A 15,085-nucleotide genomic window follows, 5' to 3' on the forward strand; every position below is an offset into this window, starting at 1 on the left:
TATTTAAAAAAAAAAAAAAAAAAACGTATGGTGGAGATGACACTACTTCTGAGAAGGCAGCCTTAGGCCTCATATTTTCAGTCCATGTCCAATCCGCATGTTTTTGCAGATTGCACACGGACCCATTTCTAGGGGGCTGCAAAAAAGGCAGACAGCACACGGATGTATCAGTATCTCAACTTCTTGTCTGTATTGTGGACAAGAACAGGCACTTTTTAACAATAGGGCGGGACGGTTAAGTGTGGGAAACGTTTCTGTATTTTTCAGATGTGCGGTTTATGGACAGCAAAATACTTAGTCATGTGCATTAGGTCTTAGGCAAGCGTGACAGATTAGGTCCGGATACGGTCAGGGTGCATACAGTGAAACTCGCACCATTTTGCAAGCAAGTTCAGTCAGTTTTGTCTGCGATTGCAGGTGCAATGCGTTTTGATGCATTTTTGACATGTGTGATAAAAAACTGAAAGTTTACAAACATCTCTTAGCAACCATCAGTGAAAAACGCATTGCATCCGCACTTGCTTCCAGATGCAATGCGTTTTTCACTGAAGCCCCATTCACTTCTATGGGGCCAGGGTTGCGCGAAAAACGCAGAATATAGAACATGCTGCATTTTTCCACGCAACGCAGAACTGATGCGTGAAAAAGAACGCTCATGCACACAGACCCATTGAAATGAATAGGTCAGGATTCAGTGTGGATGCTATGTGTTCACATCACTCATCGCACCCGCGTGGAAAACTCGCTCGTGTGAAAGGGGCCTTAGGGTCTTGCATTATATACAACTGTATTCCATACAATCAGATATATCAGTCATTGGCCGCTGTGAACGTATGCTCCCGTACCTCCCACTGCATTAGGTTAGACATCGTTACAAAAGTGGGCACTCAAGTAAAAATGTTTAGTTTCTCCCCCCCCCCCCCCCCGCCCCCCCATCTTCTCTGGATCACCTCCCTGCCCGTTTCTAGTATACAGGGGTTTTACCTCAATCTCAAAATGTAACATAGTAACATAGTGTATTACCTTGTTAACTGCTCAATGGAAGCATTTTCCGCCAATTTCACCAGAACACGGAGCACCTGCTCTCGGATAGTTTCTTTGTTACATGTGACACTCGGTGCCAAGAGCAGTACAATCGTTTTAAACAGCGGATGCAGCATTTGTTCATCACTGTCCATCTCTATGTTAGTCACGGTACTAGACTCTCGCTCGGGTTCTGATGGGGTCTTTCCCACTCCACGTTTCTGCAGCAAAGTCTCCACAACATCTAGGCTATAAAACACCAGGTTATACAGGGTCCTGAGTGAGGCCAGTGCAGGCTCTGCAAGTCTCGAGACCATGTCCTTAGCACTGGCCATTGTACTGCTGTCAGTGCTGGAGGATGACATGGACTGATTATCAGATGTACCAACTTCTGATTTCTCCATGGTCTGCAGGGCTTGGTAGTACGCTGTAATATGATACTCTACGAGAGGCAATATTTGCAGGGCCCCTGGAAGCAGACACATCTTGTTGAGATACACTGGTCCTTTCGGGCATTGTGAGCCTCTCTTTTCTGCGCCTTCCTCACCCAAGGCAATTGAATTTAGTCCAGATATTGCCATTTTTTGATAGTCTTTAAGGGCTTCACATTGTGATGGAGACATAACATTGGAGCCTGATGTGCCTGCAGAGCTTAGTGACAGATATCCGTTAGGACACAGACAAGAACACACACAATATATAGCACAGTCATGGTAAGACACGCGTCAGGTACTTTTCTACATTTCACATTGAAAACATTGTTTTTGCTTTTAACAGGTAAAGGGTAAGTTCACACATGGCCGATTTGCTATGGATCCTCAGCCTGAATTCTGCGGAAGAAAATCCACAGCATATTACCATAGCAGCAAAGTGGATGAGATTATCAAATGACATCCATGTGCTGTGAATAAAAAAAGAATCTGCAAAGAATCTGCGAGGATTTGAAATCGGCATGTCAATTTGTGCTCTAGATTTCATTCTTTACAATGTAGAGAGTGAAATCCTTGGTAAATATGCTGCAATTTACACTGTGGGGACGCACCCAAATATTGCAGGGGGGGGATGTGCAGTAATGTTACTATCAAAGGGCTTTTCCAAGATCAGAAACACTGGCAAGGTGCAAATACTAAGTCTCACTGTAATCTGGATCCAGCGCAAAGTTCCCTTATTCTCCGCTTCTAATCCCCACTTGATTTGGAAGCGTGAGGTGCCACCTACATTCACGTCACTGCTGCCAGCCTTAGCAGTGACATGGCCAGGAACAGCCGCTGAGGAAATGAATAGCTGGCAGCGGTGAAGTCCAGTGGGAACCAGAAGTGGTGGACCCAGAGCCTCGGTGACATGGGAGTCTTTTTTTTAATTCCTGCACCCTGCTTGGCCATCTGAAAATGGGTTCCTGGACTTGGAAAAAGCCTTTGAATAGCTATAATGTTAAACAAAAAGAAAATTAAATATAGTTTACATGGAATGCTGTCTATGATTTTGAGCAGTTCAGTCAATCTAAGGCCTGTGGATTCAGCGCAGGGCAAAGGAGAACATTGGAGCATGAAATGCTCCGATGCTCATATCAGGGGGCTGCCAGGGTGAAATTGTGGATATGTCTGGGTTCAGCTCTGAACCCAGACAACAACTTCTCCACTGTCTAGGGATATATAGCAACAGTAAATACATCTATGAATTTATCAGGTGGGATGAATGAATGAGGTGTATGGGCTGCTTCTGTAGCAGATCACTATACCAGCACTAGAGATGGGAGCAGAGAAGCTACTGAGCGTGTTAGTCCATCACTTAAAGGCTATGGGTGCCTTTGTGCACTAAAAATCAATAACCCCATATCTTACAGTAATGCAGCACATAATAAAATTGCACTTCTTTGTTTACTGGTAGCTTTGCATCACATGCTCTCAGAAATGCTCCTCTATGAGATTCCCCCAATGTTTCTCATGTCTCCTCAGTTCTGTGGGTGTTCCTGTGGATTTCACATGCACCAGCACAAGCTCGGCTGCCCTGCCCCCACGTCCTGTTACATAGCACAGCTATCAGCCACTTCCATACAGACTGCCTGTAATCAGCAGATCTATTTCTCAATTTCCATTCTGTAGAAAGTCCATCATTTGTGGACAGATACAGATATTTCTGCCGTTAACGTTAGTGCAGGTAATTGCATTGTGCATGTGCAGCGTGCTTTCCATTCACTGCTCGCTTGGCTATTTTCAGAGGTCCCATAGAAGTAAATGAAGAGCAAAGACGCAATCATAGCTGCTGCTCCATTCACCACTATGGGACTGCAGGAAATAGCAGAACTCCTGTAGCGGTGAATGGAGAGTGGCCATGCATGGATGCTCTCCCCTCACTTCGAAGTCACCATTCTTGCAATAAATGTGGGTCACATTTGTTTTACATGCACCTATCTGACATTTAGTGATATGTCACAAACGTTTAAATGACAATATCCCTTTAACCACCTAGGACCCTCCTTACCCGACAGGTTTCGAAAAACAGCTTTGTCTGCGGTTAAAATCACATCACATCACATATTAAGTATTTATCTCAAGTTTTGACCAAAAACACCACAGCTATAATTATAGCCTATCTGAATCTAGAGATCAATTCTGGAGCGTGACTTAATTGGATCACTGTAATGTAACATACAGAGCACAGCCACTGCAAATTCATGAAGCATGCCTAGACTCACTGGGATGGTAACCTACAGTGTATCACGTAGCGTTTACTTCTCCCTCACAATGTGGATTTTCTGGGCAACAATTACTGCAGTACAACCGCAATGTGAGAACATACACTTATAGATTCACTTCCTGTAATAGACAATATATCCATTTTTGATGCTCACTTAGTCGATTGTGCTTGTTGTACGGAAGATACTGCCGGACCACTCAGATTACTGCTGAGAAGGTGGTACAGACCAGGTAGACCAAGAGGTTCCGACTGTTGCATTAATGTACTTAATAAAACCGAACCTACTGAAGAAAAAATAATAAAATAAAAATAAAAATGTATTATTACATTTTATATTGGACTGCTTAAATACCAATCTCACACACTTATTATACACTGTGGCCTCAGATTATAGGCTGCTGTACAGTCAGGGCATTATCTTCTGATCATACAGCTCTGTGCTAAATTGAGCACTATGTCAGTATTGGTGTATTAATCAGGCACTGCATACACAAAAAATATCTGCTGCACTCTTTTTATTAACATCTGAAAACACATGTACAAATCACTCTACACCTGATAGATTACAAAGTTTTTTTTAAGGGGTTGGTTCAAGATACTGAAGATCTATCCTGAGAATAGGTGATCAATATCGTACTGCTGGAGGCACCCCCACCGATCAGCAGCCACCAGTGCTGGAAAGGACACAGTGGATAACACAGATCTGATAGAGAGGATCTCCCTGAGGATAGGTCCTCAATATCTAGAACCTAAACCACCTCTTTCATTTGAGAGCTAGAGACAACCAACAAAGTCCAAAGTGGAGCTGCTGTCAGCCATTCATTTCCCCTGCAGTGCCAAGTACAAGTGAAATGCAGTATTACATGAATGCCAATTCATTTGGATGGCTGCATGGAATTCTAAATGGTAGTTGATGACTTGTTATTTCTCTGGTAGCACAATCTCTTTTCACAACATATTAATGCATACCAGCCCTGGGTATAACAAAGGACACCTTCTGCTATACACCGGGTGACTGGGGACCCACACATACGTTTGAGGAGTGCAACTGAAATTTTCCCAGCACATTCTTAGAATGTAGTTTATAAACGCATTGTAAACACAACCTCATGTCAACAATCACATACATGAATTATACAAACTGTGGTGGTGACAAGGTGCACATTTTTTCACTTGGCTGATCTGCTAGGTACATACCTTGTCTGTCCATGCTGTGTTTGCAATAGGAAGAAGAAAATACTCGTGCTTGCTTCACTGCTATATTCAAAGCTTCAGTTTCTACAGAGAAAAATTACAATGTCCGCTTTTAGCGTTTAAATTAATGGCCACATTACGATAAAATGTGCAGATTAGACAAAAGACAGAATTTGTAGAGAACTGTCAGCTTTATGGGGCATAAAGGGTCTCTATACTATATTAGGCTAAAAGAAAAAATACTTGATTGATGGGGGGCTGACTGCTAATGGCAAGAACAAGTGTTACTAGTTTCTCAAATGAACAAAGCAGCATGTACTTTACTACTAAACTGTATCTGCATGCCTACAGAATGGGGGAGCAGGGACCAGGACGTAGAGGCAAGCAGAAGACAGTAAGCATGTTGAGTAATGCTTCTTTTTATAGATTTTTATTTTTTTTTAACCCCTGACACTCGACATACATGTCCAGTGCAATGGGCAAGAAGTTCCAGCATCATGCCGTACATATGTAGTGCACTGATCGAGTAGTGCTCGCTTGATCAGGGCAGGGTGCCCTGTTGTAAAGGCTGGCACCGGAGATAGCTCCGATGCCGGCTGTATAACTTCATAGATGAAGTGGTCAATTCTGACAGCCACATCAAGGTGGTTTACAGAGGGAAAGGGCTCATCAGAGATTGTGGGGTGACGATGGTGGTTACGGGTAGCCTGAGGCCTTACAAAGGCCTGCAGGTCTGCTAGCCACAGAAGCCTATAAGGCACAGCCATAGGCAGGGTCTCATAGGCAAACTCTGTAAAATTGAGATTTACCGTTTTCAGACACTCAAAAAGCTGTATGAATTATAAGGGGAAACAATAAAAATGTGAACTCATTCTGCAAAAAAAAAAACGAAAAAAAAAAACATGCAAGCCCTCATAAGAGACAAATCAGCAGACCAAAAAAATATAAAGATATGGAAAACACAAAACAATGCTTTTATTGTGTCAAAGTAATAAAATGTAAAAACACTATAAAATGTGTATCTCTGTAATCGTACTGAGCAGCAGAATCAAGATCACATTTTTTTCCAGCACAGTAGACACCATAAAAAAAAATATCCAAAAAAAACGCAATTAGACTTACCGGTAATTCCGTTTCCTTGAATCCACCATGACGGCCCACATTGAATAGTATGGGCCGTCATGGTGGATGAAATGGAAAAAACCCATAAACAAACTTGCTTCTTTTTCTTCATCTGGCTTCCCAAAAAGGGAATCCCATCCCACAAAAGATACGCTCTCACACAACCTATAGCTTTACTGGAGCCCCAGAGGCTGCTTAATAGCAACATGGCGCCCGCAAACCAATCCATTCGCTCTGCAAAAGCCAAAAGGTGGTCCTTCTCTTCTGAACCCTGCAGTGTACCCAAACAGCAGTTTAAGTTCACATTTAGAATTTCCATGCCCAGCAGAACTCGACTAACAATATAAGGGGTGCGAGTCAGAGATGGTACAGGCTCAGCACAGCACATTGGGCACTAAAATGCCATATTTGTGGAAAAACAGCAATTTCCATTTTGCAAGGTCCCCTGTGCTTTAATTTCAGGGTGGCGTCAAAACACTCACTCCACCCCTCAATTTCCTTGGGGAGTGTAGTTTCCGATAAAGGTAATTTCTCGGGATTCCAGAGTTTTCTCCCCAAAGCCTGTACAGTTATCAGCACAAGCGGTGTGAATCAAATTAGGTTTCAAAAGCACATGTTCTATGTCCAGGCAAAAGATTAGGGCCACATATAGGGTGTTTGTAAAACCAGGAAAAGCTGCATAATTATAAGAGGGCTGATTTTTCACACTGGCATACACTGGGCACAACATATTGGTAACTGACATGGCATATCTTTAGAAAATATGCAATTTTTGCTTTTGCAACAATGAATGCTCTGCAAATGGTGCAAACACCTGTGGCATCAAAATGCTCACTAGACCCCTAGGTAAATTCTGGGAGGGATGTGGTGTCTAAAATGGGGCCATTTCATGGAAGTTTGTTTTTTTGTTTCACCTCGAGCCTCTGCTGTTGTCGGCCAGTGCTGTATAGATCACCAAATTAGTCCTCAAATTCTGCAGCAGTGCAGGTGACCGCATCTGTCTGGAAGTTTACATGACAGGGCCCGGAAGACAGCAGGACGGCATGAAGGATGTTGTAGCATTATATAATCTTACCTGTTTTAACCGGAAGATGCACGTGCAGAGGAGAGACAGGCACGTGTGGTTTTAAACTGTTGTTGGCCCTAAAGGATTCCTTGGTGGGGAAGCTGGTCTTTCCTGGTTGTGGTGAAGGACACGATTCAAGCTTCACGGTCAGAGAAGGTCTCTTTTTGGGGCTGAATTGCAAACAAAAATACAGAGATTTACACAACGATCAGCAGATCTAGTGCAAAGAGGTTGTGATGCTGCAGTAGCTGGACCTCCTAGGTATATGGCTAAACTTCTAGAATAACCCAAAAATTGCCTTGTCAAATTCTCCAAGTATTATTGGCTGTTTTACAGGAGTTTTCCAGTGTGTAGACATTGATTAATGTGGATAGGTCATCAATAATAGATTGGTGGGGATTGTGGATGTCTGGTCCCACCAATTAGAAAGCTGAGCCAAAGCAAAAAGCTCCATTCGCTGTGCAGCGGCCTGTAGGCTTACTGTATGAACGTGAGCCGGACTACACCGCCACTGTCTGCTTCCGGCTCCATTCACAGTCTCTGGTGCCAGGGGATGCTAGAAATCGGATCTCCACCGATCTGATATTGATGACCTATCCAGAGGATCAGTCACCAATATCTTGACACTGAGAAAAGCCATTTAAAGAACGGATTCAGTTTGACAATCAGATTTCTGAATGACTTTGTGATGCCATTGGGAAACACACTGGCTAAAATGGTTACCCACACAAAGTATTACTGTACGGTGAACATGGCAAAAAAATAAAAAATAAAAAAAATTACTACATTTTATTTTAGGTTTATTTCTGTACATTTTCCTGCCGTTTCTCCTGTGGCTGGAGTTCTGGTCTACCTTCTCCTGTATGCCCTGGTAGACTGACAGGCTCATTAGCTTCTTAACTTCCTCCCTCCTTTTTTCATAAAGATCAATGTGTCCACATTTAAAATAGACCCATGTGGTTCATTAGACATGCCTTGTATGTTCATTATTCCAGTAGCCATCTACAGAGGAAACCACCACTGCTGCCGAGCCCAGGGACAGCAGCCTCCTGCCTTGTTCTGCAGCTATTAGCACAGATGTCACTGCTGCCCTGCCGCTCTAGGGCCAGCTGTTCTACTGAAAGGGGTTCTCCTGGGTCATGAATAAATTCTAGCTTTTAAAGTACCTGTGGAAGGAAGATCATTTCAACGATTCTGCAATCTGGGCTATGCTCCTGTGACAGCCTGATTGGCTACAGGCCCGTCCACTAATGTCTTGATGGGATCTGCCCCTGTGTCTCTGTTCAGTTACATGTATGCAGCTGAATGGGAGCAGATCCGGTGGAGACATCAGCAGAAGAGCCTGCAGCCAGTCAGGCAGTTATGCGAGCACAGCCCCGATTGCAGAATCAGCAGCATGACGGAACGGTAAGTAGTGGTGATCTGATATTCCTTCCATGGGATGTCTAAATGCTAGAATTTACCCCTTTAATACTGAATTAAATGAACAATTCAAATGGAATTCATCATGATGACAACGCAGGTAGCATGGTTTACTACAGGAGGAGCAGAGTAGATTGATATACAGTTTAGAGGGAAAATATTTAGCATACCTTGTATTTCATTCCTTTAAGCCTCTGCTCAAATCGGTGCTTAGGAGTCTAGTGGGCGGCTCCATCAGTGACAGTTCTATCTATATATACACACTGATACAGATATAGCTGTCAGTCACTGGGTAGGACTGTCTACATGAGCCACAAATCAATATAACCTGGCTCAGTAGCGTTGTGCCGTTCTTGCACACATGCAGTGGTGCACGTCCAATAGAGGCAGACCACGCAGTGCTAGGAGGAAGCTTCAGCTAGCAGTGTAAAGTGCCTTTCCTGTCTTACTAGCACCTCTGCATGAGGACTGGGGGACAAGCATTCACTTTACTTACTGGGAAGTGAACACTCCCGGCACAGTGGTGCTAGTAGTAAGCAAGTTGCTCTAGAACTGGGATGCTGCTTTTTGTTATTGTGTCAGGGCAGAAGGAAGTGAGGAAAGAGAGGCCTTTGAGGGCATCAGGGTACGAGGGGGCATGCTTGGCCATGGTGGGACATTATCTGGCGGGATGCAGTGAGACCTGAACGACTCAATAGATAATTGTGCAATCATGAGTCGGGATGAGCGTACAAGGTTCAGGTTAACCAAGAATTTAGTTACCACAGACCAGATCTGAATTCTTAGATAACCCGAACCCAAACCTTATACGCTGAACTTGAAAACATCCCTCATCAGGAGCAATCACACTCCATCCAGATCACAATGTGTCTTCCTGACTGTACCCATTTTTTCAGGCAATTTTTATTAAATTTCAATAAAATAGTAGGTATTTCCCATTCTGAATATGTCTATGGGATGGAATTGGTAAAATGGTTGAGTGAAGAATTGTGATCAGGTAGTTGTGAACATAATGAGTGCTGCAAACCAATTTATGCAAACTTCAAAGAAACAGGGGGCAGAAATATTCATTGTGATTCAGGAACACATGTTAAATTCAGGATATCCACAAGTTAAAGTGATTACAGTTGGAATACAACAAAACATTTATTTCAATGCTTTAGCATAATTTGATTCTCAAAGTGTTAGACATATTATGCACGGTCTCAAATCCATTCAGGGGAGCCCCCAAATGATACGAAACCTCCCTTGTAACACAAATTGGCATAGATGCCATTCATACGTGGTCCTGTTCCCAGGACAGTTTTATGAAATGCAAGACTAAGCACCAGCTATGCACCCGCGTGGGTCTAAAACTGCATGACAAAGCCGACACCTCAGTTAGCATTTCTTGGACTGGTTGCGTAGACCATAGTTCCTCAACTCCAGTCCTCAGGGCCCACCTGCAGGTCATGTTTTCAGGATTTCCTTAGTATTGAGCAGGTGATATAATTAGTGTCAGTGCACCAGGGCTTACCACAGGTATTCATTCTGTGGGATATTCTCAAATCGCGACCGAGAGGTGGGCCCCGAGGACTGGAGTTGAGGAACACTGGCGTAGACAGTTCTGACAAACAGATCTTAAAAAAGTACTTGCACGCATTGCGAAATATGCGCGTTTATTCTGCACCAATTTTCATGCAGAAAAACCACAGCACATTACTAGTAAAGTGAATGAGATTTGTTAAATCCCATATACACACACTGTATTTAGTATGTGCAGAAATTGACTTGCCGTGTGGATTTTAAAATCTGCAGCATGTCAATTGTTTGTGCAATTCTGGACCTTATGTAGAGTTGTTTCCCCATAGACTTTAAAGGGGTTGTTAAAAGAAACAGAAAATCTACAACAGTGTAACAGTATAAAAAAATATAATTGATAGTTTGGATTTATGTGTGTTTTTTATATGCTGTATTCTGTGATAACGGTAATATATTATATGAAATCTGCATAAAATAAAAACACAAATCCAAACTATCGCTTTTTATATACATTGATGAAAATGAACATTGCTCGTCTAAGGAAAAAGAAAGCCACTTGGCCTTAGGACTTATGTCCGTGGCTGTATTCACCTACCTGTGTTGTCGTGGAATTTTCATGAGTTTACAATATTATCTAACGATATTCTAGCAAAAATTTATTCTCATTGCCTTTAAGAGGAAATCAGTTTGAACCAAAGTTCTGTTATGTGCCTGAAGAAGCCAAGATGAGTTCATGGCAAGTTCAGTTTATATAAGAATAATTGTGAATATGAACGGACATTGTATTTTAAAAGTTATTGCTAAAGATAGGGGTTTATCTATGGGGATACTAGCTTCTTCAGACAATGTTGTTTCATGGATAAGCCATGACGAGATAAGAATTCATATCCTTAAGGCTGGGTTCAGACCTGAGCGTTTTACAGCGCGTTCCTACGTGCTGTAAAACGCTCAACAGGCAAGAACCAATGATTCCCTATGGGAATGGTTCTCACCTGAGCGTTTTACAGCGCGTACGATCGCTCTGTAAAACGCCCGACGCCCCAAGAAGTACAGGAGCTTCTTTGGGGCGTCTTGTCACGCGTTCCCGTACATAGACTTCAGCGGGAACGCGCGACAATGGGCGTTCGCTTGTCTCTGAGTGCGCGATTGCAAACGCCCGTACAATCGCGCATACAGAGCGTACGTTCAAGTACACTCAGGTCTGAACCCAGCATAAAGGGGTTTTCTCAACACGCAGTTTTATACTTACCTGCTCCCGGCGCGCCGTCCACTTCCTGGTTTCGGCATTCGGCGGGCTCCATCTTGATTGATGTCTTCTCCCGGCCGGGCGCTGTACTGAACGCGCACGCCGAGTCAGTGCATGCGCCCTGGTGACTTCTTCCTGGCCAGTATAGTATACTTGCCAGTAAGAAGTCACCAGGGCGCATGCACGGACTCGGCGTGCGCGTTCAGTACAGAGTGCGGGCGAAGAAAAGAAGTAGTCTGCGCACGCGCGGCCACCGCGATTCCTGAGAAGAGCGGTGGCCGTAACCAGGGGAGATGGGGCTGTAACCAACACCTCCAATCTCATCTCATTGATTGGACTCCAGTTGGCTGACACCTCACTCCAATTAGCTCTTGGAGATGTCTAGGGGTTCACATACTTTTTCCACCTGCACTGTGAATGTTTACATGGTGGGTTCAATAAAAACATGGTAACATTTAATTCTTTGTGTGTTATTAGTTTAATCAGACTGTGATTGTCTATTGTTGTGACTTAGATGAAGATCAGATCACATTTTATGACCGTATGGTATATTCAGTTTTACAACATATTTTAACCAATAATTCATGTAATGTGTCATTTATGTGTAACAATGTATCGATTTATATATATTATACCATGTATGTGTCATTTAGAATGTATCCTGTAGGAGATACAGAAACACTGAAGTACGTTTCTGGTAGTTGGATTTCTGAAAAGAGTTAAATGCGATTTCAGACGGTAGTTATTCATCCATGTAGATAAGTAAAGTATACATGTCCCGATGCCAAGTATCAAGGCCATTATATATATCGTTATCAATTAACATATATTCAAAAAGATAGCAGAAAGACAGTGACTCCAACAAGTCTAGGTCATAGGTAATTAAAAAAGTGTCACTGGTTGTCATAAGTAACTAAGTTGTACCGTGCTGGTGAGATAGGTACCGTGTCGCATATTTTGCGTATTAATTTGTAACTTCGTTTGTTTTGCAATTGTATTGATTTTATATTCTTTGTTTTATAATAAACGACATATAAATTATTTTGCATAGACAATTGTCCATTTGTTTTACTGCTTGCATAAATGAAATTATGATACTCGATAAAAGAACTTAGAGGAGTTATGTCCACCTGAAGGATCATATAATTTTTTTTATTTACCTATAAAATTTTTTTTTGATCCTCTCTTCATATAAAGAGTCTTTTTATATAGAAGATATATTACAGTGTGTGTACATACATATATTTGTACACACACAGGTAGGCTAATACAGCCACGGACATAAGTCCTAAGGCCAAGTGGCTTTGTTTTTCTTTAGACGAGCAATGTTCATTTTCATCAATGACCTGCAGAATAATACATTAAAAAAATATTTTAACATCTTTCTACTAAGAATATTAAAAACATACATACCTAACCTGTGGCACCAGCGCTCTCCGCTCACCGTTCTGAAGTTTTGTTTTTAATTCAATCATCTCTGCATCTTTGAACTGTAGCTGTGATTGCAAAGACTGAATCTGGGATATAAAGTATACATCGTAACATTAAAACAAAATACACGGCTTAGAATAAAAGTACAATTTAGACTATCTCTCACAACAAGAGCAAACAGTATTTTTGTTCATTTGTCAACGCAATAGGATCAAACTATTGTATACATTTCATGTCCCTTGAATAGGCAAAGTACAATATCTAAGGTTATGTATGAAGCAATTCAGCTGGTAGAAATAGGTTTTTCTTCAGGAGGAATACCAGCACAATGAAGACCAAACAAATATTATTTCATGAGGAATGCATTTATTCACTAAAAATAGAAATAAACATTTCAGGTTAGGCTAGTTTTACACTAGTGTTGCAAGTTCCAGTAGGCTGCCTGGTCCTGCATTGCTGGAAGCCACTGTGTTCCCATTAATCTATAATGGGGGACCTGTGGAGATCTGGCCGCAACCTGGCCAACTTGCAGAGAATCAGCCGGACAAATATTGCTCCAGAGTGAGCTGCCAGAACAGCCGGCTGCATCTCACAAACTTAGGCTACTTTCACACTAGCGTTCGATCGGATCCGTCCTGAACGGATCCGCTCATATTAATGCAGACGGTGGCTCCGTTCAGAACGGATCCGTCTGCATTATATTGGCAAAAAATGGCTAAGTGTGAAATTAGCCTGAACGGATGCGTCCAGACTTTTACATTGAAAGTCAATGGGGGACGGATCCGTTTGAAGATTGAGCCATATTGTGGCATCTTCAAACGGATCCGTCCCCATTGACTTACATTGTAAGTCCGGACGGATCCGCACGCCTCCGCACGGCCAGGCGGACACCCGAACGCTGCAAGCAGCGTTCAGGTGTCCGCCTGCTGAGCAGAGCGGAGGCTGTACGCCGCCAGACTGATGCAGTCTGAGCGGATCCGCATCCATTCAGACTGCATCAGGGCTGGACGGAAGCGTTCGGGTCCGCTCGTGAGCAGTGTTCCCTCTAAGCCTGGGCAGGTGCTGAGCGGGGTCGCCTCAGAGCTGGACACAGCGCCATCAAAGGTGGGCGATAGGAAAACCTAAAATAATTGTCACATTAAAGAGCATACAATGAAAGCCCTGCACCATGCTGTGTAATATACAGCATAATCCTTACACCATGCTGTACAGCAGGCATGCTCAACCTACGGCCCTCCAGCTGTTGCAAAACTACAACTCCCAGCATGCCCGAACAGCCTACAGCAGGGCACTGTGGGAGTTGTAGTTTTACAACAGCTGGAGGGCCGCAGGTTGAGCATGCCTGCTGTACAGAATACATTATAATCCATACACCATACAGTAAAATATACATTATAATCCATACTCCATGCCGTATAATATACATTATAATCCATACACCATGCCGTGCAATATACAACATAACCCTACAGTGTAGGTGTTATACTATATATTGAACGGCATTGTGTATGGATTATAATGTATACTGTACAGCAAATGTATGGAGGTTACACCATGCCAGACAATATAACCCCTGTGGGAAAGCTAATAGATAGATAGATATACCTATACACAGCCTATACCTATGTACATATATACTGCCTATACCTATACACAGCCTATACCTATATATACTTATATACTTATATACAGGCTATACCTATATCTGTGGAAGGCACATAACGGCAGAGGTGCACCCGACGTTTGCTGCTCAGGGTTTGTTGTTCTGTGGTCTGGGAAAGCTGGGTGAAGGTCGGAATGGCAGCAATATTGGCTTTCACCCAGCTTTTCTAGAAGCGGATAGAACTAAAGAAAATAAATATTATTGAAGTATAGGCACACAGAGATTTGAGAACAGATGTAGCAGAGCTTGGTTTGTAAATTGACTGTTTGAGGCCGCAGTGTTTGTGCTGTGAACAGTCGGTACATGCGGCTACAGTCCAATGTAAGGGGTCAGGACATAGTAGGATTTCACAAGAAGTTGTACCCCAACATATACAGTAAGCACATGCCCTACTGCACCTAACAAGATCAGCTCTGCAGAATCTAACAAGCTCGGCCCTGCTGCGTCTAACAAGCTCCGCCCTGCTGCAGCTAACAAGCTTAGCTCTGCTGCATTTAAGAAGTCCGGCTCTGCTACTCCGAGAAGCTTAGCTCTGCTGCATGCATCCCGTCAACATATAGGACCGGTATCCTGGTCTCCATACGTGACAAACCCCACAAAGTGACTTTTCCTTGTGGGGAACAGACCTTACCGCCCCAGAATGCCTCTTGTCAAGGAGTGTGTCCGATTTAATAAATATTAGCGCCCCCCCCCCCCCTTA

General features: G+C 42.9%; 1 protein-coding gene across 6 annotated transcripts in view; it reads right to left on the minus strand.

Moving 5' to 3' along the window:
• Positions 1–15,085, minus strand: part of LOC122943523 (ATR interacting protein) — a 52,749-nt gene that overhangs the window by 19,403 nt on the left and 18,261 nt on the right. For 5 of the 6 annotated variants that reach the window (XM_044301319.1, XM_044301322.1, XM_044301324.1 and 2 more), the window contains exons 5-9: positions 12,705–12,808; positions 7,112–7,272; positions 4,918–4,998; positions 3,875–4,004; positions 1,024–1,674 (exon numbers count right to left, since the gene is read on the minus strand). In XM_044301319.1, coding sequence (XP_044157254.1) covers positions 1,024–1,674; positions 3,875–4,004; positions 4,918–4,998; positions 7,112–7,272; positions 12,705–12,808 — 1,127 coding nt within the window. The remainder of the gene's footprint in view (positions 1–1,023; positions 1,675–3,874; positions 4,005–4,917; positions 4,999–7,111; positions 7,273–12,704; positions 12,809–15,085) is intronic. The other variant, XM_044301321.1, reaches the window with a different exon arrangement.

This window comes from Bufo gargarizans, chromosome 7 (genome assembly GCF_014858855.1).
Source record: "Bufo gargarizans isolate SCDJY-AF-19 chromosome 7, ASM1485885v1, whole genome shotgun sequence".
Lineage (NCBI taxonomy): Eukaryota > Metazoa > Chordata > Amphibia > Anura > Bufonidae > Bufo > Bufo gargarizans.